At 38.6% G+C, this 27150-nt stretch overlaps 1 protein-coding gene across 1 annotated transcript in view; it reads right to left on the bottom strand.

Moving 5' to 3' along the window:
- Window positions 1-26850, bottom strand: part of dennd6aa (DENN/MADD domain containing 6Aa) — a 33291-nt gene extending 6441 nt beyond the window's left edge. The window contains exons 1-16 of the mRNA XM_057845238.1: window positions 26755-26850; window positions 26394-26652; window positions 23866-23904; window positions 23731-23773; window positions 14576-14688; window positions 11672-11752; window positions 11494-11599; window positions 9488-9567; window positions 9370-9429; window positions 9232-9287; window positions 9033-9155; window positions 8841-8936; window positions 8670-8764; window positions 1244-1309; window positions 1096-1160; window positions 499-588 (exon numbers count right to left, since the gene is read on the bottom strand). Of these exons, the coding sequence (XP_057701221.1) occupies window positions 499-588; window positions 1096-1160; window positions 1244-1309; window positions 8670-8764; window positions 8841-8936; window positions 9033-9155; window positions 9232-9287; window positions 9370-9429; window positions 9488-9567; window positions 11494-11599; window positions 11672-11752; window positions 14576-14688; window positions 23731-23773; window positions 23866-23904; window positions 26394-26630 (1350 nt within the window). The 5' untranslated portion in view covers window positions 26631-26652; window positions 26755-26850. The remainder of the gene's footprint in view (window positions 1-498; window positions 589-1095; window positions 1161-1243; window positions 1310-8669; window positions 8765-8840; window positions 8937-9032; window positions 9156-9231; window positions 9288-9369; window positions 9430-9487; window positions 9568-11493; window positions 11600-11671; window positions 11753-14575; window positions 14689-23730; window positions 23774-23865; window positions 23905-26393; window positions 26653-26754) is intronic.
- Window positions 26851-27150: the final 300 nt, after the last annotated feature.

Genomic DNA, 27150 nt, shown 5'->3' with positions numbered 1-27150 from the left:
GCAATTTTTCCATGTGGCAAAATGTGATTTTGCCATGTGGCTTTTTTTTTTGCCACGTGACAAAATTGATTTTGCCATGTGGCATTTTTTTTTGCCATGTGGCAAAATGGATTTTGAGGGGTATATGGCATTTTTGGGGGGTATATGGCAGTTTTGCAGGCAATGCACATCCATGCCATTGACGGCCATGCAAGTCCAAATTTTGCATTCATGGTCAAAAATCACAGCTACACGTTTTAAATGGCATGGACGTGCATGGCCTGCAAAACTGCCATTTACCCCCCAAAAATGACATATAAAAACCCACCCAAAAATGCTACCACCAAAATCCATTTTGCCACATACAAAAAAAAATAATGCTACTTGTCAAAATCTATTTTGCCTCATGGCGAAATCCATTTTGTAACATGGCATAAAGAATGCCACATGGTAAAATCCATTTTGCCACATGGCAGATACCACTTTTGGTTCTCGCTGTCTCTCGGGACCGGTAGCTACCAGAGGGATGATGAAGCTCTGCGTCAGCTCCAGGAAGTAGCGGCGTAAAATGGCGGTCTGGGCCGCTGAGGGACGCTTCTGGTGGACACCCTGAGAGCGGAAAATCATCAGCAAAACAAATGATTTTTCTTTTTTTCTAAATGGGTTTTCGATAAAAGAAAACGTAAATTATGATGTTAGAGAACGACAAACATAATTTAAAAAACTAAAAAGCAACAGGACGAGACTCATCGTATTGTTGAAATCGTACGTCGGGGACGTCGTAACCCGGGGACTAGCTGTCATTCATTTGTGTGCGTGTTTTTTTTTTTTTTTCGGGTGCTGCCACCTACACATTGGGAATGGACAATTGGAGGCAAATTGGAGGTTTCTTGCACTTTTTTGCTTCCGTGTGCACGCAGTTTTCCCCACACATAAATAAATTAATGGGTAAACGGGTGCCAGAGCACCAGAGTTGGGTTCAAGAGCATTCATCATGGATGGCATGCCAAAAGTTATACATTCAGTTTTGCTGTCGTTAAAGTAAAAAATGTTCTGCTGCTTCACATTGGAAATGCATTTATCTCCATTGGCCAGCCAAATAGCTAAAACCCTTACCTTCTGTAGCTGCTTGATGATTTCCTCATCTTTGTTGAGGTACGGCTTGTACGCCGTGTATACACCTGAAAGGAGTCAAGACCCAGAATTCAGCCAAATCTTCAGACTTTCCGTTACCTTACGAGTGAAACCAGGAGCGGAATTTTACCAGGTTTGGAGTCCAGAGTTTTCAAATTCTTCAGTTTCTTCACTTTCATCTGCTTCACCATGTCGCCTGTGAGGAAAGTATAGTTTAACTCGTACTGCACCGATGCAGATACAACACTAAAATGATGTCATCGGTATCTGAGAGTACGAAGAAATAACATTCAGATTCTGGAGAATATGTTCTCTTTGAGACCAAGTTTCCAACCGCTGGTCGCTTTCCCAAAGATGGCCACAAGCTAGGCATGCTATCATGCAAAAAAATATGATTTACCCTCGAATCATGTGGCATTCAATCATCTTTCTGCCAAGAACTGAAATGAGTTTATCACCAGGAGATGTCCAATTCATTTGAAGTGGGAGGGTGGCAGCGAATAATCTTTAAAAAATCGGTTAAGAAATTAAGGTAGTAATGACTTAATTTTAACGTCACTGCATTGACTCTGTTGGAAAAATCGCCTCGGGGCAGCCATGTTGGTAGAGGCGATGAAAGTTTTTTTTCATGCGTCTGCCGTGAATTGAAATGGGTTTATCACTCGTAGACGTCCAATCCATTTAATGAGGAAGGGTGGCACCGATTGAATGAAATTTGCTGCCACCCTTGCCCTTCAAATGGATTGGACTAAGCCTGTCGCAAGATGCAATAATTCCATTTATCGCACGATAAATAAAAATGAAGGGGGTAATTTTTCCGCTGCGATTTGTCGCCTCGTGTGCACGTGCGTGCAAGCGTGCGGCAGGGGTGACATTTCACGCGGGGCGGCTATTTTTCAGCACAACACCAGATATTTGAGTGGCAAATTAAGAGCGCTGTGCTTCAAACTCGTCCTGTTTATGAAAGTCGATTGTCATATGCTGGTGTTGTGCAGTAATGAGCAGATGTGACTTCTGTGGCCTTTTATAATGCGTGCACACACTAGATATCATGAAATAGCAAACTAGATGTGCCATGGCATTGGCTACGTGAGCCCAGAGTGATTATGGGACATGTAGCCCATATTAGGGCTGCAGCTATCGATTATTTTCGTAGTCGATTAATCGATGAACTAGTTAGTTCGAATAATCGAGTAATCGGATAAGGAACATGAAAAATTAAAATACCTGGGATAAGCCTCAAATGGTATAAAATAAATAAATAAATGAGGATCCATGTGCAACAAAAGAATAATTGGCTAACTTACATATGAAAGTCCGCTAGCTTAAATGCTATAAAACGCCAATTTTTTTTTTTTTTTTTTTTTTACAATGCTCTTAACAAATGGTTCGGACACATATTCCCACAGGAAATGGCTAAATATACCTGTAAACTAAATTATGTATGCATTAGAAAACAAAAGCTCAAACAAAAACTTACCTTATGTTGGTCTTAACATGGACCAGCTGGATTCAGCCATTTGAAATGAGGCAGACTAGAGGGCAGTGTAGCCACCCAAATCAATCAATCAAAACCCCACTCTAATGAAACAAATACTCGAGGCAACAAAATTTAATTATAATCTTTTTTTCCAATCGAATACTCGAGTTAATAGATTAATCGTTGCAGCACTAGTCCATTTACTACATCGATGAAGTATAAACCGCCATGACTGAATGGAAGTTAAGAAGGCCAAATCAATCCATACCAGTGACTATAGATAATGCTGCAAATATTGTTAATTCTGTACGTGACACAGATGGATTCGGACCACAAATAGGATGTCTTGCTCATGTAGTAAACCTAGCTGCTAAGAGAGCTGTAACAATCAACAGTGTGCCCCGCCTCACTTTACAAACAGTAAAGATTGTTCTCAGCACTTTTATACTAAATTTCTTCAGATCAGTAAGAAGTTAGCATGTTTATTAGGGCTGTCAAAATTATAGCGTTAACGGGCATTAATACATTTTTTAAATTAATCACGTTAAAATATTTGACGCAATTAACGCAGATGTCCCGCTCAGACAGATTTAAATGATGGTACAGTGAAACGCTTACTTGTTAACTGTGTTTAATAGAGTTTTGCCACCCTCTGCTGGCGCTTGGGTGCGACTGATTTTATAGGCTTCAGCACCTATGAGCATTGTGTAAGTAATTATTGACATCAACAATGCCGGGCAACTAGTTTATTTTTTGATTGAAAATTTTACAAATTTTATTAAAACGAAAAAATTAAGAGGGGTTTTAATATAAAATTTCTATAACTTGCACTAACATTTTTCTTTTAAGAACTACAAGTCTTTCTATCCATGGATCGCTTTAACAGAATGTTAATAATGTTAATGCCATCTTGTTGATTTATTGTTATAATAAACAAATACAGTCCTTATGTACCGTATGTTGAATGTATACTGGACTGTCTCAGAAAATTAGAATACACAATATTCTAATTTTTTGAGACAGTCCTGTGTATATATACAGGACTGTCTCAGGAAATTAGAATACACAATATTCTAATTTCCTGACTGTCTCAGGAAATTAGAATATTGTGTCTCAGGAAATTAGAATATTGTGTATTCTAATTTCCTGAGACAGTCCTGTATATATACACAGGACTGTCTCAAAAAATTAGAATATTGTGTATTCTAATTTTCTGAGACAGTCCAGTATACCCATCTTGTGTCTTATCTTTCCATTCCAACAATAATTTACAGAAAAATATGGCATATTTTATAGATGGTTTGAATTGCGATTAATTGCGATTAATTGATTTTTAAGCTGTAATTAACTCGATTAAAAATTTTAATCGTTTGACAGCCCTAATGTTTATATGATGGCAATTTAATTTTTGCTCGTTTGCAAAAAAAAAAAAGACACAAAAAAAATACAGTTGTTACTTTTTTTCCCCAGTGCATTAAATGCATTGAATCAGATCGAAAGTCGTGTCCCCGTATCGAAAATCGTACCGAACACTGACTTAACTGTATTGTTGCATCCCTATGAGGCACCATTGCTGAAGCTATTAGGGGAAAAGTTTTCATTTGCCTAAATGCTTAAGTTATTAACTGCAATAGTTTTTTTTCCCTTGAAAAACACATTTTATTTACTCTGTGTTTCTGTGCGGTATTAATATTGTTGTTTACTTAAGAGGCATGGCCTATTTTTTTTTAGTTGTGATTTCTTATCGCGTTTAAATGGGTGTACTTGATCTATTAATATATACTGTATTCTCACTCTGTTACTGTAAATTGGTTTTTAAAAAATTGGGGGGGGCACAATAATATCGCATATCGCAATGATTTATGAGATAAATTATCGCACACTAAAAAATTTTTATCGCGACATGCCTAGATTGGACGTCTATTAACATGATAGCAATGACTTTATGTTCAGGTAAGTATGCAGTATTTTAGTATTATATTAAGGCTGCAATAACTAATCAATTAAAACAAATAAAATCGATAAACAAATTAGTTGCCAACAGTGTTGTTTTCGTCAACGACGACACCAAAAACATTTCGTTAACGAACAATTTTTTCATGACGACGAGGAGCTGAAAAGACATCTTGGATGATTGTAACATGACGAAAAGATTGCCGATAGCGTACCGCAAGAATGCTATTTTTAGACCACAAGGCAACGTGACGTCACCATGATAAAGAAGAGGGTCAACATATAAGCGCACTCACATACAACTAATGCTATTACTAGAGATGTCACGATCGATTGGCATCGATCGGGTCCGATCACGTCATTTTCAAAGTATCGGAATCGGCAAAAAAAATATCGGACATGCCTTTTTTTTAATACATATATATTTTTTAATTAAATCGTTTTCTAATTGCATCTAACGTTACAGACAAAATGTCTTACACTCATCCAGAGTCTTTAGTTTTGGTTTAAAGATTGGTTCATAATAACAACAAACATCCTCCTTTGCCATTTATTGTCGCACTCACAAAGTGTGGCACCGAAAAAAACTGTTTATTTAACATGTTTATTGTTTTCATATTTTATGGCACAGTGCTGATAAGCTTTGTTTTGATCCAAAGCAGTGGAACAATGTCATCTTGGACAATAAAAAAAGATACTTGGAGCAATTGAATTGAGTTTTATTCATTTTTTTTCTTAATGCATTGCCAAAATGTATATGATCGGGAAAAATTATCGGGAATGATTGGAATTGAATCGGGAGCAAAAAAAAAAAAAAAGCAATCGGATCGGGAAATATCTGGATCGGCAGATACTCAAACTAAAATGATCGGGATCGGATTGGGAACAAAAAAACATGATTGGAACAACCCTAGCTATTATTGCTTGTTTTCTGTCGGTAATCTTTCAAAAAAGAACATGGCGATTAAACACTGCTGCTATGGAACTTGTAGAAACAACTCTAGACATTACGACCGTCCACATATGAAGGATGTTTTCTTCATACGTTTCCCTAAGCCAAAAACTCGGATAGACAAAATGTGAACAATGGATTAACTTGTATGGACGTCCAAAAGACCAGTTTAATGCCAGCAAGGTGAAGCAATTCACTTTCATAAGCAGTAAAAATTTTGTTGGGGGCCATCATCCTACAGATCGACAATCCTGCCCCGAAGAGGTAAGCCATTTTGTTTGTACTTATTTTTTAGCGTGGCATTTTGCCGTGCTGCTTCTGTCTGACAATGAATGACCTGAAAAAAATCAAAATTTTATTTATATATCACAACAGTCATGTAGGCCTACTTTTCTAAAATACGGATGTTTAAATAAATTAACAAATTTTGGCCTTGGTCTTTTTGTATAGTAAGCCTGTTCATGCCTACAGGTAGGCTCTAACAGCTTTACCTTTTCTGTTGTAAAGAAACAACCTTATTACCTAAGAGGTAAGCTACTTCTGGACCAGGTCGGCTCTTTTTCCCGTCTTTTTCAGCCCTTGACACTCAAGCCATCTCTTTAACTGAACATCTTTACCAGTGAATTTGGCACCAGGGACATCATTTTCGGATAGAGTTGGTAAGTTTAGCTCAGTGAACATCTCGTTTGTACACTATTTACATGTATCTAGCAAGAGGGACAAACGCGACCTTGACCCCCCCCCCCCCAGCAACAGTTGCTAACGTCATGAATATTAATGAGCAAAAGTGACGTGTTGCGTGCGGTACGCTATTTACGTCTGATGAAACAAGAACGAGGTGAAAATGCGCCATCTTACCCGTCATATGTTTACAATTAGGGATGTCCTGATCCAGGTTTTTGCACTTCCGATCCGATACCGATATTGTTTTGCACTTCCGATCCGATACCGATACTGGCCGATACCGACCTATCTGAGCATGTGTTAAAGTTTCAAGTTATTTAGCCTCCTTACTAAGTTGTCAGACTCATGTTGAAAAAGGTTTTAGTACTCTTGATAACAACTAGCCAGCTGAATTAGGTGAGTTTGAATAACACACAACGGTTGGTAACAAGAAACTGACCTGTTTATTCAGTGACAAACACAAAACATTATAAATAACAAACAGAAATGGCATAGTCAGTCAGTAAAACGTGCAAATAATATTGTAAACTGTCTTAAAAAAGCCAAACACACCAACAACCTCAGTGGAAAATCCCACAAATCCCCCAAGATATTAGATGCTTAGTTACAAAAATTGTATAAAAAGCCTCTCAGGTTTAAATAAACGACTATTTCAGTATCAAGTTAACATTTTAAAACAGTAAATAAAATACTCAAGTCTCTATTCTGTACCAGCAACTTTAAACTACATTCATTTAATTTTGCGAATCAATTGTTAAAGTTGTTAAAATGGCTCCCGTTATTCCATAATTTCCCTTCTGTCTAATTTTGACATGTGAAAGTTTTAAAACTGTTTTGAAGATAGATTCAGGTCTAGATTTTGCCGATTTAGGAGTATTTTAGATAAAAAGTTAATTAGGTTCGCTTGGAAGGTTCACAACAGCCTACTAGGGAAGTCTTCTGCTTTAAGATGGCGGCTGTTTACTAACGCATCTGGTTTTCAATATTTCAAAGTTGCTAACGCAGTCGAGTCTGTCGTTTTGCATCTAGTTCTATATACATATGATATCTATTATCTCCAGTAAAACGACGTTGACGTAGTTTGTAGCGGCTGTCAGCAGCATTCAGGTATTCTTGTGTTTTTTATCCAGCGGCATGAGTTGAGCTAAAGCCGTGAGTTGAGCACTGGCATTACCCGGGTCTATGACAAGCATTATGTTTACTTTCGGGACGCAATCCGGTCAGTTTCTCATTGCGTCCCGAAGACCGCGCTGTGTATTAGTTTCACTTTACTTGACATATTTCAATAATCGGAATTTGGATGTTTGTGAATCGTTCTCGAATCTTCCACGGCCAAACCGCTCAAGGATGTAATGACGGCTGGACATGTTGTACCGTGGTTCTAAGTGTTGGATGGTGCGTCTTTACTCAAGTGAGATAATGGCTCGTCATCCAGAATGAATTCTTCGGCAATGACTCATGTTATTCCGTGGGCTTTGGGACTGTCGAGTGCCAGTTTGTCACGCATAGCAAAAGTTTCTGCCAGTGTTAGTTGCGTAGGACCTTTCTTTTTGTCTCCGGTTTTCTTAACATACTCCTCATATTGTTTGTGGTGCTATTTCGCTAAATGTTTGATTAGGTTGGTTGTATTAAAACTTCTTATAGCTTTACCACTACGCTTGACTTTATTGTGGCATATGTTGCACTCTGCCTCGTCGTCTTTGTCGTCCTTTAAGGTGAAATCACCCCACACAGCTGACATTTTTACCGATAAAGTCTCTCGGTAAATTGGGAGACGGTAATGTAAATGTAGTGTGTTGACGGTGTGCCGTAAAATGCGGACCGGATTTTAGGGAAACCGAAGCAAAAACTGGAATGGATTATGTAAATCGGTGGGCTGGAAAACCCGGACGGGATTTTAAAAAAACTGGATCGGAAGTCTGGATCGGAATTTTTCCGTGTTCCGATCCGATGCGTATTTTTTTGCCCATATCGGCGTCCGAAATATCAAATCGGGACATCTCTATTTACAATGCAGGAGGATATTTCTCTCAAAGCAGCTTCCTACTTGAAATTCACACAGATTAATGTTACGCTAACTCTGATGCAGGTCGGACTTTCAGTAGCAAAATTAGTTGTGTGTTCCCCACTTACACAACACTGACGTCTTTTTACATTCATTACAGTAGCTGCTGCTCGCGGAAAACAACTTTAATATTCCTCGTCTTCGAAGGTGCCGGAGGAGGCTGTGATTGTGGGGGAGGGGGACTCAATTCTATCCTTACAATATATGGGAAGACAATCTAAATGACCGAAAGAACTGAAGTCATTATATAATGCCAATAAGGTTGCTTAAAAGTTGGTGGGGACAATTTGAGGATCCTGAAAAGTTGGTAGTATTATGTCCCTACCGTCCCTATGCAGACCTACGCCCTTGATGTGTATATGCCGTATGTATATTTTTCGGTACAATATTGCCTGATACCACACAATTGAATATGCAATCACCTGCTTGCTTCATGTCACCGATTCGGATGATGTGAGGCCAGTGCTGCAGAGTCTTGGCGAAGAAAGGATTGGTGACGCCGAGGATGACTGAGGGTCTGCAAGAAAATGGGATTTTTTTTTAAAACATTTATGTATTTTAAAAGCAGAATTCTTATGAGTCTTTTGACTGACGGCGCCTGCGTCCTGGTGGTGTACTCCTTGAACTCGCTGTCATGGATGGTGAAGTAAGGCCGGAAGTCGCTGCAGTAGCGCAGAGGCGAAATGCAACTGCGTGCAGAGAGAGTGCATGTTTTAGTATAGCCAAAAACATTTTTTTACAAACAATTTTTGAGCATTATTTATGTGTGGCATGAGCACACCCACCTGACCAGCGCCAGAACGGTTTCCGCCGACTCGGCCGGAGAAGGCGCCATGACCACAAGCGCCTCGCCGAGCAACACCAACTCCCACAACATCTGGATATGGAAGAAAACTGGAAAGAAACACCTGCGTGCAGGCAGGCAGCCACATTTGATTTGGGTTTGGTTGCAAGAAAACAGATGATTCAGCTTGTAGTTCTCACCTGAAGAGGTCCACCTCATGGATGGTGGGAAGCACAATGGACACCAGACTGTCACTCTGTTGAAAAAAACATCACGCTAAGTGTGAGCCGACTCGATAAAATGGAAGACGAGATGTACGGATGTGCGTGTGTCGTCACCTGAGTGGACTGGACCAGCTGCGACGTTCCCGGTTTGTCGTAACAGGTGGGGATGCGGACCTACGGCGTGTGTTAAAAAAGTCATTTTTGGGACTGAATGCAACCACGCCGATCTCACCTTGATGACTACGCCCATGATAGGCAGGGTGAGGATCCTCCCCGGTTGCGGCGCGGGCCAGCGGTCCATGTCGTTACAAGCTAGGAGGCAAAATATGTTTTTGTATTTTTTTTCCCACTCCATTTGAAGGGTATGTTTTTGTTTGACTTTTTTTGTTTTTTTCCTAATGCAACATGCTTTTTTTATACCTCAATATGTGGGCTTTTTTTAAAAAATTTCAAGTGTATAATTCTTTTTTTCATATATGTTAACATTTTTGTTTTACATTTTTACTATAGTTTTTGTTTTAAGTATTATTTTTTTTCAATTTCTGGGCTGGGTTTTTGTTTGATTTTTTTTTTTTTGGTGCAATTTCTGAAATATGTTTTGATTTTACATTGTTATTAATATTTTTTTGTAACATTTATTTTCAATTAATATTTTCATGAAATTTTTTTTGTCAATTTTTTTTTCCAATTTCTGTGGTAAACTGTTTTTAAGAGAAATATCTAAAATTAATGAAAAAATAATTAAAATAATAAAATAATAAACATAAACAAATGTTTTTATATATTAACATTAGAGGTGTGCAAAATTTCCGATTCTTAGATTATTCGCGATTCGGCCGTGGAAGATTCGAGAACGATTCACAAACATCCAAATTCCGATTATTGAAATATGCGAAGTAAAGCGGAAGTACACAACACTCAGCGCGCCGCGCAGTCTTCGGGACGGAACAGAGCGAGAGTAGCTAAACATCATGCTTCCCATTACCCGGCCCCTCAGGTAATGCCAATGCTCAACTCACGGCTCTAGCTCAACTCATGCAACGAGATAAAAAAACACAACAACATACCTGACTGCTGCCGAAAAGCTGCTACAAGTACATCCATATAGTGTTACGGTGGATATCATTAATATAGGACTAGATGCTTTATAGATTTGGTAGTGTTAGCAGCACATCTACAAAAAGCTAGATGCGGGCGTTAGTAAACGGCCGCCATCTTAAAGCAGTACACTTCCCTGCAAGGCTGTTGTAGCGAACCTTCCAAGCAAACCTAATTAACTTTTTATCTAAAATACTCCTAAATCGGTAAAATATTGACTTGAATCTATCTTTAAAATAGTTTTAAAACTTTCACATGTCGAAAGTAGACAAAAGGGAAATTATGGAATAACAGGAGCAATTTTAACAACTTTAACAGTTGATTCACAACATTAAATTAATTGAATGTAGTTTAAAGCTGCTGTTACAGAATGGGGACTGGAGTTTTTTATTTACTGTTATTTTTGTATATTTGTTTACTGCTATATGTTAACTTGATACTGAAATAGTAGTGTGGTTTAGCCTGAGAGTATTTTTGAACAATTTTGGAACTAATGTACAAAACATTAAAAAAATAAATAAATAAAAAAAAAAAAAGAGAGAAAAAAAAAAAGGAGGGGGGTGCATCAATAATCGTTTTATAATCGAATCGGAGCCTCTGAATCGTAATCGTAATCGAATCGTTAGGTGCCCAGAGATTCCCAGCTCTAATTAACATGTTTAATTTTTCATATTTAATAAATATATTAACATATAAAATAATATATATATTAACATATAATATTAAATAAATATAAATACATATTTGTTGATAATTTTATTTTGTATTTAATTATGAAATAAATAAAAATTAAATTAATACAAAATAAATGATCAAAAATGATATTTTTTATTATTTATTTTTCGAATAATATTTTTATTTATGAATTATGTTCATATTTTACTAATAGTTGTGTTTCGTTCCAATATTTCAGTATTTCTATCTAATAAATTTGATTTCGTTCAATATTTTCAACAAATACTGTATTTTATCCAGAATTTTTTTTTTTTTCATTTGGATGCACTATAATTTACATTTTGTTTGGTTCATCATATTGCTTTCTGGAAAAAAAAAGTACTGAAAGCCTCTCAAAAACCCCAAAAGAAAGGGAAAAAAAGTGTTTTCTTTTTGTTTTTTATTTTTTTTCCCCCCTCCACATACCCGCTTCTAGACAGGGTTCGTGCTTCTCAAAGTATTCAGGAGCCATGATCTTGAGCAGCGAGTGGAAGAAGGTCACATAGGGCAGCTTACTGATCAGAACCAGTGACTGTAGAGCAAATAAAATAACAAGATCCATCAAAATAATACTTTTGTACATATCAATAAGCGTTTCATTCACCTTCTGGAAGTAGCCTCTCTTCAGAGATTTGTCACGCACTTGACGAAAATAAACATAACCATAATAATGGCCTTGCTCCCTCTGTGGACACAAACACATCATATACATTTGCAGCTATAAGTATGTTACGTTCAGTCAACTCTTTCGTAACGAGAGGCAACATTTTCCCGTCAAGGCGTGTCGTAACCTAAAAATTCAGTTTGTAGAGATGTTCGCAAGTAGAAGTACCACTGTATATCAACTATATACAGTGCCCTCCATAATTATTGGCACCCCTGGTTAAGATGTGTTTTTTTAGTTTCTTATAAGTTTTTTTTTAATTCAAATAATATGGGACCTTAATGGAAAAAAATCCAACCTTCAATACAAGTGCATTTATTCAGTGGGGGAAAAAATCCCACATAAAGAAATAATTATTTGACATCAAATAATGTGTGTCACAATTATTAGCACCCCTGGTGTTAATACTTTGTACAACCCCCTTTTGCCAAGAAAACAAGGTCTGGGGACTGAGATGGCCATGGGAGGAGCTTGATTTTGTGTCTGGTGAACCATTTCTGTGTAGATTTGGCCATATGTTTAGGGTCATTGTCTTGCTGAAAGACCCAGTGACAACCCATCTTCAGCTTTCGGGCAGAGGGCAATAGATTTTGATTTAAAATGTCCTGGTATTTCAAGGCATTCATGATGCCATGCACCCTAACGAGGTTCCCAGGGCCTTTGGAAGCGAAACAGCCCCACAGTATCACCCACCTTCATACTTCACAGTGGGTATGAGGTGCTTTTCAGCATGCACATTTTTCATGGCACGCCAGACCCACTTAGAGTGTTTGTTGCCAAAAAGCTCAATCTTGGTCTCATCTGACCAAAGTACACGGTCCCAGGCTTCAACTGGTCAGATGAGACCAAGATTGAGCTTTCCCCAGACACAAAATCAAGCTCCTCCCATGGCCATCTCAGTCCCCAGACCTTGTTTTGTTGGCAAAAGGTGGTTGTACAAAGTATTAACACCAGGGGTGCTAATAATTGTGACACACATTATTTGATGTCATGCTCAAATGATGTATAAGGCCAACACAAACAGTCTCCCGACTAACCTCCAAGCATTATTCCAAATAAGAGAATCCTCCTACGATCTGAGAGTAAGTAGAATGTTTTCCTACCAGACCATTAGGACTACAATGAAATCGTTCTCGATTGTAAACACTGGGGGTCGCCTACGGAATACATGTGATGCAGCGCTAACAAATATAAATTCATTAAGTGACTTCAAAAAAATGTATAAACAAGATATAATAAAACAGTACATTGACCAAACTCAACTGTAAAATGCACACACATCACAGATAAGATGTTCTCACAGCAAAGGATGATTAAATGTCAGGGTCAAAAAACAAGACATAACACTTGCTTAGGACATGCCCTTCAGCAAAATCACACTACTGAACTGCCATTGCAACGTTGCGTGCTGAGTTTACTCCTGAGACAAAATGGAACTGGTAGACTGGGCACTGAGTTCTATGGATAAAATATTCTCTACGATGAGACCGACATCGGGACAACGCCCATGTCCAGCCACCACCTTCACGTCTGGTTATGTGGAGGATGCCTGGGGTAAATGGAGGCCGCTATGCCTAACGTCCCTCCAGATAGAAGACGCTGAGGACCTGTATATCTTCGGCTCTCTGATGGCTCTTGCCTTCCTATTGCTACTTGGTGCCCTCTGGGTTCGCAGATTCTCGATGAGGATGAAGCACCAACTCCACGAGATACTGGAGGTTGCTCGTCACAACGGCGACAAATTGGCACTGGTGACGAAGGAGCAAGCAACGCTAAGTGACGCCGCTGCACGACTGGCCACAAAAATCGATGCGGAGCTGCGTGATCATGAGAGACTCGCTCGGTCAAACCGGGCTAGGGATGATGATGACTAATCTCCTAAACCGGGCAAGGGATGATGATGAGAAATCTCCTACAGTGGATACCACACACGCGAGCCTCCATAGCACCCCAGGCCTTCCCTCCCTTACTTGGACATGAACTGATACAATAAACTCAAATTACTATATGCGAAATTTCCATGGCAATCAATTACTTTTGAACGAAATGTGTTAGACTATGACTGGACTGATACACAATATGCTGCTTGTGCGACCCGGGCGGATGGGGGACGGGTTTCCGATAAACTTTTGCTTTTCCCGTCTTCCTTGTCTGTCTTCATCTTTGTCTTTCCTTCGGGTAAACAAATTCACACTCTGATAATGTTCCACACTCTGAAACTGTTAATGTTTTCTTTTTTGATGATTTTTTGTTTTATGATGATTTGATGATGATGATGATGATGACAATGACAATAAATTCATTCATTCAAATTCAAATCATTATTTCTTTCTGTGGGATTTTTTCCCCACTGAATAAGTGCACTTGTATTGAATGTTGGATTTTTCTCTTTTTTTCCATTAAGGTCCCATATCATTTAAATACAAAAAAGATTAGAAGCTAAAAAACCAGGAGTGCCAATAATTATGGAGGGCACTGTATTGGCGGAGCTTGAAAAATCCATATATCGAGTCGATATATCGGCCGGCCAATATATCAGTCCACCTCTTTTAGTAGGATCATTACCCACAAACTGAACATCGGTTATCCTGACATAAGTGATATCGGCTGATATATCGGCTGACATTTAGTTTCCGGAAAATGACTTTCTAGCAAACCATCACATATGTGAGGAAAATGGAAGACATTTTTTTAAAGCTACAGTAAGCAAAGGTCATTTTAATCGTGATTAATTGTGTGAGATTAATTGCCGGTCGGCCGATATATTGGTCAACTTTGAACATATACCAGTCCTGAAAGTGAATGAGCTAAAAAAGGGAGTCATTTGTGTGTTTGAGTCACGACCTTGAGACAAGGCGGCGCGTCCCTGTCGCTCGTTTCCAGGAAGAAAGCCAGCGACGACTTCCTGTTGGAGCCCTGACGAAAGCGGAAGCAGAACTGGGTGTCGCCCAGGCAACCTGCAGGCCGATGAAGAAGAGTTCTGTGAGGCTAACGGCTAATTACAAATATCTAAAGTTAATTCGTTACAAAGATAACATTTGTGGTCAAATATGGTTACATTTCGGGCTGCAGCTATCGATTATTTTAGTAGTCGATTCATCAAGGAACTAGTTTGAATAATCGAGTAATCGGATGTAATCGACACAAAGGAAATTCAATTAAAATACGTGGGAAAAACACCTAACTTTTAAGTGGTGTGTGTTATCCAGCGTAATGACATTTTTAGGTGAGAAGTAGAGATGCCGATCGATCGGGTCCGATCACGTCATTTTCAAAGTATCGGAATCGGCAAAAAAATATCGGCCATGCCTTTTTTTAATATATATATATTTTTTAATTAAATCGTTTTCTGATTGTATTTAACGTTACAAACAAAATATGTCACACTCATCCAGAGTCTTTAGTTTAGGCTTAAGGTAGGGTTATCAAATTTTTCCGATACCTGCGGTAATTAATTTTTTAAAAAATGTATCACGTTAAAATATTTAACACAGTTAATGTATGCGCTGTATGACCCAGTCTCGCATTGTCGCGCTCAATCTGTAATGGCGCCGTTTTACCCATATAGAGAGATAATAGGCAGCGTATAACGAGTAGGGTGAATTTTGGCAGCCTTTGGAGCCTTTTTTTTATTGGCTAAAGCCTTACAATCCCTCTCCTTATAGTGTTGTATCGGTCGCGAACGATTCGTTCTTTTTGAATGAATTGTTTGGGTGAACGAGACCGAACTAATCACCATCTGCACTGATTCGTTCTATGAAGTTGTTGCTTGTTCACTGCGTGGGAGGGCGTTGAGCAAGCGGCAGCGGCTTCTGACATCGCACACTACCAATCAGACGCCAGCCTCATCGCGGGCAGGGGAGGGACCGGAAACAGAAACAGGGCGTATGTCACTCACTTCCACGCGTAGCCAATGAGCAGCCAGCGTGCAGGCAGGGGGGCAAGACTGAGTTTTGTCACTTCCCGTTCAGTGACTCGGTCCTCCGGTTCCTGACCTAGCTTGCTGCTAACTTGACTTTTCAGTCATGACTATGCGGTGAACGAATCAAAAAATGAAAGGAAAGGACTTTGTCACATATTTGTTAACGTGGAGCCTATCAAATGCAGCTCAAAAAGACAAAAACACCACACAAATCTAGCGAGCATGGTTTAGTGTACTACTTTTCTCAACAGACTCGCGACTACCTATTACGACATACTATCAAATTTACAGTAATTTAAAACACGGGTAGCTACGAGGCAAGCAAAAGCTGAGCTGCGGTCGCGTGACGGCAATGAAGGGAGCAAAGAACTGTCACTATAAGGAGGCTTCATGGCAGCGATATTTACCTCATATGTGCACAGAAAAAAAGAATATTTAGTATGATCACCATAATACTGATTTGCAATGAAACGGTATATACATGTCCATTTTTTCCAAGTGTTTTATTTTTTTTTTTCGTGTCAGGTGTTGGTTGGTTTGACAAATTATGTCAATCCGTCCATCATGTGCTACTCAAGCGCCCCAAAACAACGCACATGGACACGGGAGATGTCGCAATATGTCTACATTTTTCTTAACAGACTAATGAGAGTAGAAAGGCGATATCGTAAAGAGCAAACAATTATTTCTCGTCAGCATTTGACGATCTGAGATGCGGGGACGACAGGGGAGCTGACCAGATTATTTTATTTATTAATACCAGTCCAAAAATTCAATACGATCACCATAATACTGATTTGCAATGAAACTGTATATACATGTCAATTTTTTCCGAGTGTTTTTTTTTTTTTTTTCGTGTCAGAGCGTGTCGGTTGGTTTGACAAATTATGTCAATCCTACCATCATGCGCTACTCAAGCGCCCCAAAACAACGCACGCGGACACGGGAGATGTCGCAATATGTCTACATTTTTCTTAACAGACTAATGAGGGTAGAAAGGCGACATCGTAAAGAGCAAGCAATCATTTCTCGTCAGCATTTGACGATCTGAGATGCGGGGACGACAGGGGAGTTGACCGGATTATTTTATTTATTAATACCAGTGCAAAAATTCAATACGATCATCTTAATACTGGTTTGCAATTAAACTGTCAAATATCAAAATGTAGTATTGTCTTTATTTCAGAGCAGCACATTCGACAACTAGCTATTTACACTTATAGTTTTAACAATAGTAACTAAAAATAATAGTGATGAGCATAAAAACAAAAATACAACAGAGCGAGAGGTAAATATGATGTGTTGGTCGTTCCATATTTAGAAATTAAACTTTCGATTTATTTTTATTTTCGTGACAGCAAGCATGCTGCGTTGGCTGGTAGCAGCAGCATTGTAAATGTGATTAAGAACATGCTAAAGAAAGTCCGTGCGCCCCCGACCCCAACCCCCCGCTCCCCCCACAAAAGGAAAATGTTTAACCGTGTCCTCAATCGAAATGCAAGCACGAGCCATGACTTTGATCCCATTAAACTAGGACAGACGACGCGGAAGTTCTCCCTCGCTTTTGCAGCAGCGGGAGGGAGGGAGACGAGGCTGTCTGTGAAAGCAGAATGATATTGCCTGTCACTCATTACTGAAACTACGACGAGCGGTCAATGAGGAGCCTGTGTGCAAGAGAGAGGGAGGGACCAAAAATGTCACTTCCCGTTCAGTTATACTGCGAAGCGGTCTTTGGTGATTCGTTCGGCAACGTCACTTCCCGTTCACTAACCGAACGATTCATTTGGGCGGGGAGGGAGATGAGGGGGGCGAACGATTCATTGAACGATTCGTTTGAACGAATCTTTTTACTGAACGATCCGGAATGGATTCGTTTACTCAAGTGAACGACAGATCCCATCACTGCCTTACGATTAGAAATATCATGGGGAGTAATGTGGGGAAGCATGGTAGCAATTGATCTTTGTCGTACCACCTTAGGTTAATCCCCAACGCAGAGAAGATATATCAATTGGTAGCACTACGCACAGTAGAGCAGGGCGGTAAACCGAAAATTTACCGTCACCGAAATTCTTAACGATGACCGACGTAATTTTGACCATGTCGGTAAATTCGGTAAATTAATAAAACAAGAAAATAGTCTTTTCATCCCGCTTTGATTCTGTGTTGTTCGTCTATGTTCATTCCCCTTTAAGAAAGCAGTGAATGTGCTTACGTAGGGAGTCACGTGATCATCAGGAAGCCAATCAAACAGAAGCCCGGTAAGCTAACGCTAGCAGCTAACGCTACAAGCAAAACGTGATGGAGTGTGGCTTAAGGGAGGTTCACCAAACTTTCAACCGACATTTAGTAGACTCTTGGTGGCATCCAGACGGGCTTTCACCCGCTGTCCTCCTTTGTTCTCACGATTTCCGGAGATGGTGCTTTCAGTGCTTTCTACTGGTAGCCAGGCTAACGCTAGCTAGCGGCTAACGCTACAAATGAACGTTATGGAGTCGGATAGAGGCTCTAACCTGGTCGAAACGGCTGAACTTAATGAGTGGATTGGGCACGGACTGCATCTAGCAATTACTATGTGGCGTTATTTTGTATCTGTCTGTGTGTGTGATTCCTCTGATAGCTTTTGTGATGGTAAAGAATTCTGCATAAAGGACAATCCAACGGCGAAACTTATAATGACCGAGAAATGGCCCCAGCTATTTTTATTGTGCGTGCATTTATGAAAAAATGCACTGGGGGGGAAAAAAACCCTTAAACCATAAAGTAAACACTTGTATTTAATAATTATATCACAGCAGCCATTAACAATAAGTTGTCTTTTTGAAGTGTACTGTTCAAGCTGCAAGTCATTTGTGTTACAATTACATGTTTGCACAGGCATATTGATTTTGACAGTGTACATTGTTCAAGTCATACACGCTGTTATAAATGTTCATACTTGAATTCTTATTGCTTACAAATACATTTTTATTAGGGCTGTCAAACGATTAAAATTTTTAATCGAGTTAATTACAGCTTAAAAATTAATTAATCATAATTAATCGCAATTCAAACCATCTATATAATATGCCATATTTTTCTCTAAATTATTGTTGGAATGGAAAGATAAGACGCAAGATGGATATATATTTTCAACATGCGGTACATAAGGACTGTATTTGTTTATTATAACAATAAATCAGTTCTAAATCAGTTATAGAAATTTTATATTAAAACCCCTCTTAATGTTTTCGTTTTAATAAAATTTGTTAAATTTTCAATCAAAAAATAAACTAGTAGCCCGCCATTGTTGATGGCAATAATTACTTACACTATAAAATCAGTCGCACCCAAACGCCAGCAGAGGGCAGCAAAACTCCGCAAAACACAACAGGTGGGCCTTTCACTCTAGTGACATTTAAATATGTCTGAGCTGGGCAAGTGCGTTAATTGCGTCAAATATTTTAACGTGATTAATTTAAAAAATTAATTAACGCCAGTTAACGCGATAATTTTGACAGCCCTAATTTTTACAAATTTAATGTTTAGACTGCATGTACAATTGTTAAATACAGTATATCAAATTGAATGCTGGTAAATAAATCAACAAGAAATAGTTAATCTGTATTTCATGCATTGATTCAGATTTTCAAATTATATAACAGTCCGCTTGGGCGAATTTATCGTCATTTATCGTTATCGAGATAAATCTGCTCAATTTATCGTGATACATGTTTAAGGCCATATCGCCCAGCCCTAACGCACAGTCATGGTTGCACTTCCCATCATGCATTTGGGCAGAAGTTAAATGCCTGAATTATCATTTACTGGAGGCTCATAAAAATCCACAGGATGGCAATATTTAGTCACAATTTACAAAGTCACATTTATCCTTTAAGAATTACAAGTCTCTCTATCCGTGGATCCCTCTCACAGAAAGAATGTTAATAATGTAAATGCCATCTTGATGATTTATTGTCATAATAAACAAATACAGTACTTATGTACTGTATGTTGAATGTATATATTCGTCCGAGTTTTATTCATTTTTTTCTTAATGCATTGCCAAAATGTATATGATAGGGGAAAATTATCGGGAATGATTGGAATTGAATCGGGAGCAAAAAAAAAACAATCGGATCGGGAAATATCGGGATCGGCAGATACTCAAACTAAAACGATCGGGATCGGCTCGGGACCAAAAAAACATGATCGGAACAACCCTAGTAAGAAGTTTTTTTTTTTTTTTTTTAATTTTTAATTTTTACGAGATCTAGAAGTTTTTTGAGTGAAAGCCGTGAATTTGTTGTTTTTGTTTTTTGTAGTCACATCTGAGATGCAATTACGGGCTGTTTTCAACAATGTACATTGAAAATAAAGACATTGATCGTCTAAAAATGGTTCAATATTAGGTGAAATGTTTTGTTTTCTCACATACATTTATAATTGCCCTTTACAATATGTTTTATCCAATTACTCGATTAATCGGTAGAATTTTCAGTCGAATACTTGATTACTAAAATATTCGATAGCTGCAGCCCGATTCACAATGCAGGAGGATATTTCTTTCAAAACAGCTTCCACTCGAGCTCGGGAAATACACACAGATTAATGCTATGCTAACTCTGATGCAGGTCGGACTTTCAGTAGCCAATTAGTGGTGTGTTCCCCACCTCCACAACATTTATGTTTTTTTACATTACTTATAGTGGATACTGCTAGCGGAAAAAAACTATATTCCTCGTCTTCGAAGGGGGCGGCATATTGTATTTGTGTTGGGGCTGTGATGGGGGGGTCAGGTCATCAGCCAATCAAAAGTGCATTTGAGAAAAAAAATGACACATTCAGCAAGTGAAAAGGGGTCAATGTAAGTCTGAACATAATGAAAGTAATTCACTGAATAATGGTAGGGTCAATTCTAAAGATACACGATAATATCGGTCGCCGATAATTATCGGCTGATAATGGCAATTATGACGTCACACAGATAATCCAGATAATAAAAAATTCAACCGATAATGCAATCCGATAATTATGTACTTGATTTAGCCTCCAAATGTGCGCAACCGAAGAATTCAGCACGCCGCCTCCTCAACCCCTCCCCTCTCTGAAGCCCCTGAGGGAGGAGGGGTTGAGGAGAAGGAGTTACACGACAAGAAATAGTTGAATACTATGGTGGCTGTTACTAAAAAAACGACGCTCTCGCCATCTTCGAAACATGTACCGCAGAAGTTCCACGGGGCCGAAAGAAAGCGTCCTCATTCAAAACCACTAACCCAGCATCCATTTAAAACTGCATCACAAAGATCTTTGGAACGAATACGAGGCTGCTGCTAGCGGGAATGCTAAAGCTATTGTAAACACAAACTAAGTGAAACTACGAGGCTTGTGACAATACAGAGTCGGGTTGTTTGGGAAAACAGCCCAAGGCGGGTGGTAAACTCGCATCTAAAGCTAAACACCGGCACGACTGGAGACCGATAGTCGGCAAGTAGCCGTCTTCCGACGCAGCCTGCTGCTCTGGACGGTCCGGTAGGCCGCCCCGCCAACGAGCCCGGTTCTCCGGCTTCAGGACCTCCGGCGAACACCCCGGTTTCTCGAGCGTTCCCCCACGGCGTGCGAGCAGAGCCAGGCCTCGAATACGCCGCGGCGAACCGGCCGGTGCGGGCGGATTATCCGGTACGAACGTAGCCGCCGCCGCCGAGACGAGAGACGTTTTTTTTTTTTTTTACCGAAATGACCCGAGAGCCAAAGCCCTGGTTAAAAAAATAATGCAGTTTATACGACCACCATTCTTCATGAAAAACATGCCAATCGCATTTTCACCATGAACATTTTGAAAAGTGATGTCCAGTAAGAAAGCTTATGACGGCACAGTGGTTAGATGATAATTTAAACATGGAGAAAACAAAGTCAGCCAGTCAATAATGCATTCAGTATATAAAATGACGAGCGGTCAGATGACTTTGTAACGCTGCCTTTATTTTCGGCTTAACAAAACTCAGGCACAAAAGAACACGCACGGAGATGCGAGCTCCAACTCCATCCAGATAGTACTGCCGTGTATCAGTTTAGCTGTTGTAAAGCAAATGTCGTGACTCGTGAGTGCCGCAAATGTAAACAAAGCGCTGCAGAATGGGTACATGACATCTCGCTCTTTTGAGTTAATCATTTTCACAGTGTGCAACAAAGCATATAACATTAACAATCACTTTTAAAATTAATTTAACTTATTTGTCTGCTCAATTACAGTCACAGTAGATAATCAAAACCTATCAATTTAAATATGCACATTCCTGTTGTAATGAAATAACAACAATATTCTGTAGCCACAAATATTATTCAAAATATTTTCTTCTTCTAAGTTTTTTTTTTTTTTTTTTAGGATTAAGTATAATAATGTATTGCTTAAAATAAGGCTGTTAAGATTAATTTCAGCTAGCTATTTTTCTTCCAAGAAATCTGAGAGAAATACACTTGAAGCGATGGCAGATAATTTCACTTATTTCCAATAGATTTACACTTAAAACTGACTAGTTTTAGGGAGGTGTGTTTTGCCGTGTATTAATGTTATATATGTTAGGAATGGCTTACTTTTAAAGGCATTTTTGTGCAACTTAGGTATTACTCTGTAAGTAATTATTGCCAAAAGTTTACCATTACACAATGTCAGACAATCTGTCATTATTTAGATGTTGGAATTGAATACTTGTTCATATTTTATGTTGAAAAAAAGAGAAATAAATTATATTTTTGCACAGTAATATTTTCTTTTGTGTATAGTTTAAAATTTTACATAAATGTTTTAATAGAATTATCGGCTTGACATTATCGGTTATCGGTTGAAATGAGGAGGAAATTATCGGTTATCGGTATCGGTTGAAAAATGTATTATCGTGCATCACTAGTCAATTCTATCCTTACAACATATGAGAAGACAATCTAAATGACCTATATAACTGAAGTCATTATGTAATGCAAATAAGGTTCCTTAAAAGTTGGTGGGGACAATTTAAGCATCCTGAAAAGTTAGTAGTACTATGTCCATACCATCCCTATGCAAACCTACGCCCTTGATGTGTATGTACCACAATTTTTGGACCATAAGCCGCTACTTTTTTCTTTCATTTTGATAGTCCGGTGCAGCTTATTTGCTTATTTATTTGGGGTAATAGGTAACACTATATTTGACAGCGGGGTCATAAGATTGTCAAAAGACCGTCATAATTATGACATGACACCAACCTGGGCTTTACTGAATGTTTATGACAGATGTGATCCGGCAAATTATGTCACATTTGTATGTAAATGTAAATAAGGATCTATGTACAACAAAAAAAAACAATTGGCTAACTCACACAGCAAAAGTCCGCAAGCTTAAATGCTATAAAACACTGACGTTTTTTTTTAACAACGCTCTTAAATGGTTCAGACACATATTCCCACCAAAAACAGCTAAATATACCTATAAACTAAATTACAAATGCATTAAAAAAAACCTTAGCTCAAACAAAAACTTAGCTTATGTTGGTCTTAACATGGAGCAGCTGGATTCAGCCATGAGAAATGATGCAGAGGGCAGTGTATCCACTCAAATCAATAAAACTAAATGCAAACACTTTCAAAATAAACCATTACAATGCCACTTTAATTAAGCGAATACTCGAAGCAGTAAAATTCAATTCGAATCTTTTTTTTCCTAATCGAATACTCGAGTTAATCAATTAATCGTTGCAGCACTAGTTACATTATTTCATTGCTTGCAAGCTGTACTACCAGTTGCTAGTCAAATTGATACTTCGACATTTGTTTGGAAAACCTTGAAGTTGTTACATTTATCATTATTAAAGCATCAAGTGAGGCATCACAATACAATTTGCCTTAATATGTCCACGACCGCGTATATCTGTTGCAGTCTGATATCGATATGGGACTTTTGGAGTTGGACAATATCAGGATGTGGGTTAAAAAGTCATTATCGGACAACTCTCATGTAGAGGTAATATTATGGAACTTGGTGTAAAAACAAACTTCTCTTCAAACATCTTAACATGGCTTTAACATCAAATTATTTAAAAGAACTCAAGTTAAAACTTACCTGAGTTGGAGTCTGGGAAGGAAAGGTAGCAAATGCTCGTTTTCTATGAGGGAAACCACAACAATGGCAGGATTTATCAGTTGTGTGAACGGACCAGAACGTTGCAGATCGGATTTATTGCCATGGTTCACTCACCTCTTTTTCCGACAGTTTGGAATGGTGCGGGTAGATCACCTGGAGGACAAATGGGCCCTGTTAGACGCTTTCAAGTCCAAAGCTTTCGTCACAAAATATTGTGGAATTTTGGAATAATTGCATGGAAAAACTGGCCAAACAACAAAATTGGGTCACGGCCAGCCAAAGTAAAACGATCATTTTAATGTGTCAATCCATTTAAATCATTCATTTCCATTGATGACACTAGACGTCCAATCCATGTTGGATGTCAACATGGATTGGACGTCTAGCGCCGACAATGGCATTGAAGATGAGTATTCTATTCACAGCTAGTCCTCGCCATTTAAATCATTTCAACTTCCATTGTTGTCAATGGCAGCCAATGAGTCAATCTCAAGAGTGTTGTCAACATGTCAATGAGTAAAATTTAAAATGTCAAATGTACTTGTTAGGGCTACAGCTATCGATTATTTTAGTAGTCGATTAATCAAGTAATCGGAGTCGGAGCATTTAATATGTTGTAGAATTAAATTTAGGAGATGTAAAACAAAGGCTTGTTAAGACTGCACTCTGAAAGTAGCATTAAATGTGAATACAAAACAAAATTCCAGAGTTTCTTTAAACTATGCAGTATTGCACTTTTATTTTACAAATCAAATAAAATACCTGAGCTTAAAATAAATAAATGAGGATCTAATTATAACAAAAGAACAATTGGCTAGTTTGCATTGCAAAAGTCTGCTTGCTTAAATGTTATAAAATGCCAAAGTTTTTTGACAATGCACTTAATAAATCGTTCAAACACATAATCCCCCCCCCCCAAAAAAAACAGATAAATATACCTGTAAACTACATTAAGAATGCATACAAAAACGTATGATCTTAAATGAAATATATATCTTACGTTGGTCTTAACACGGAGCAGCTTGATTCAGCCATGTGAAATGATTATGATGATTTATTATTTTGTGAAATGAGTTATGTCATACTCACTGTTCCCACTAGTGGGCAGTGTATCCACCCAAAAAATCAATAAAACTAAATGCAAACACTTTCAAAACAAAGCATTAAAACTAGAAATGTCGGGTCCGATCACGTCATTTTCAAAGTATCGGAATTGGCAAAAAAATATCGGCCATGCATTAAAAAAATTTTTTTTTTATATATACTGTATATACAGTATATATATATATATATATATATATATATATATATATTTTTTTTTTAATTAAATCGTTTTCTAATTGTATTTAACGTTACAGACATAATATGTTACACTCATCCAGAGTCTTTAGTTTAGGCTTAAGGCAGGGTTATCAAATTTAATCGATAACTGCGGTAATTAATTTTTTAGAAAATGTGTCAAGTTAAAATATTTAACGCAATTAATGCATGCGCTGCACGACCCACTCACGCATTGTCGCGCTCAATCTGTAATGACACCGTTTTACCTATATAGAGAGATAAAAGGCAGCGTAAAATGAGTTGAGTGAATTTTGGCAGCCTTTGGAGCCTTTTTTAAAATGGCTAAAGCCTTGCAATTCCTCTCCCTGCGATTAGAAATCTCATGGGAAGCAATGTGCAGAGCAGCTATATCAATTGGTAGCACTACGCACAGTCATGGTTCCACTTCCCATCATGCATTTGGACATGGCTACAGTATAATTTACTGAAATCTCAACAAATACACTAGATTGCAATATTTAGTCACAATATACAAAGTCACAAGTCTTTCTATCCGTGAATCCCTCTCACAGAAAGAATGTTAATAATGTAAATGCCATCTTGAGGATTTATTGTCATAATAAACAAATACAGTACTTATGTACTGTATGTTGAATGTATGTATTCGTCCGAGTTTTATTCATTTTTTTCTTAATGCATTGCCAAAATGTATATGATCGGGAAAAATTATCGGGAACGATTGGAATTGAATCGGGAGCAAAAAAAAGCAATCGGATCGGGAAATATCGGGATCGGCAGATACTCAAACTAAAACGATCGGGAGCAAAAAAACATGATCGGAACAACCCTAATTACAACATCACTCTAATTAAACGAATACTCCAAGCAGCAACATTTGATCCAAAGCTTTTTTCTAATCAAATTACTCGAATCGTTACAGCACTAATTCACAGCCAGTCCTCTCAGTTTAAATCAATTCGACTTCGATTTTTGTCAATGGCAGCTAATGAATCAATCTCAGAGGGCTGTCAACATATCAATGAGTAAAATTTAAAATGTCAAATGTACTCCTTCTTCTGGCAGATTATTAAGTAATAATTATGTTACTCGTTTCAAAATATTTTGCCAAATATTTTTGATGCTAGTCCATATTTAATGTTTTTTTTAAGCCCAATATGCATGTTTGACACCAATTTAATGATTATCGACTGCAACTAAGCAATAAGCAGACAGCTTCATAAAGTTTTTGTTTTTCTATCCAGGAATTAGACGGACTCCAGAACATAGCTAACTTTTGGATCCATTCCCATCGGACTTAGTTCTCCCGGCGCGCCGGGTGACCTCGGCGGGTCTTCCCTCACCTCCACCGCCTGTCCCAGCTCCAGGTCGAAGCCCACCACGCATATGCAGTGCAGCCAGGCAGAGAAGCGGTCCCAGGGCAGTAACACGGTGTTCCCCGCTGGGTCCTCTTCATCGCCCCCGGGCCCGGTTGGCAGCGTTATCTCCTCGGCCGGGGAGATACTACTGGCGTCATGGTCGTCCAGGTCCTCCGATTCTTCCACCGGCTCTCCCAGCTCCTCCGGGCCTTGCAGAGCCATCGCGAGTGGCCCGACGCGGACACTTGGGAAAAAGACAAAGTGTTCCCTATTCTTGCGAAAACGGAAATTTATGTTTGTTGTTCTTGTCGGGGGAAAAAACAACAAGAGCGGCGAGGTTAGCCACCTAGCTTAGCCACCAGAGATGCTCCAGACAAGTCCGGGTGACGTCGCGAGCATACGTCATCACGCAAAGTCGTTCCTGAGTTGAGTTGCGTTCAGGAGCGAAACACGGGAGGTGGAAAATCCGAACTCGTTTTAAAGTTTTAATTTCCACGCCTTTTGTTTGAAATAAAGACTATTGAAGCAAAACTATTGGTTGTTTTCCCCCTTTAAACGAATATCTGCTACAATTTTACGATAATTTGTAAAATTATTTTCCGAAATTCCGAAACCTGTCATAAAATCAGCCAAAAGGAAGCAATTTCTATCATAGGCGGAGTTTGATTTTTGGGGCAGGGGGAGCACAACATGTTGATGAACCCGAAACGCTGTGTCAGCAATAAAATTAACTTACAAGAAT

Source organism: Corythoichthys intestinalis, chromosome 9, assembly GCF_030265065.1.
Source record: "Corythoichthys intestinalis isolate RoL2023-P3 chromosome 9, ASM3026506v1, whole genome shotgun sequence".
Classification (NCBI taxonomy): Eukaryota; Metazoa; Chordata; class Actinopteri; order Syngnathiformes; family Syngnathidae; genus Corythoichthys; species Corythoichthys intestinalis.
Note: the sequence above shows the minus strand (reverse complement) of the source record. Positions and strands in the feature narration are given on the sequence as shown.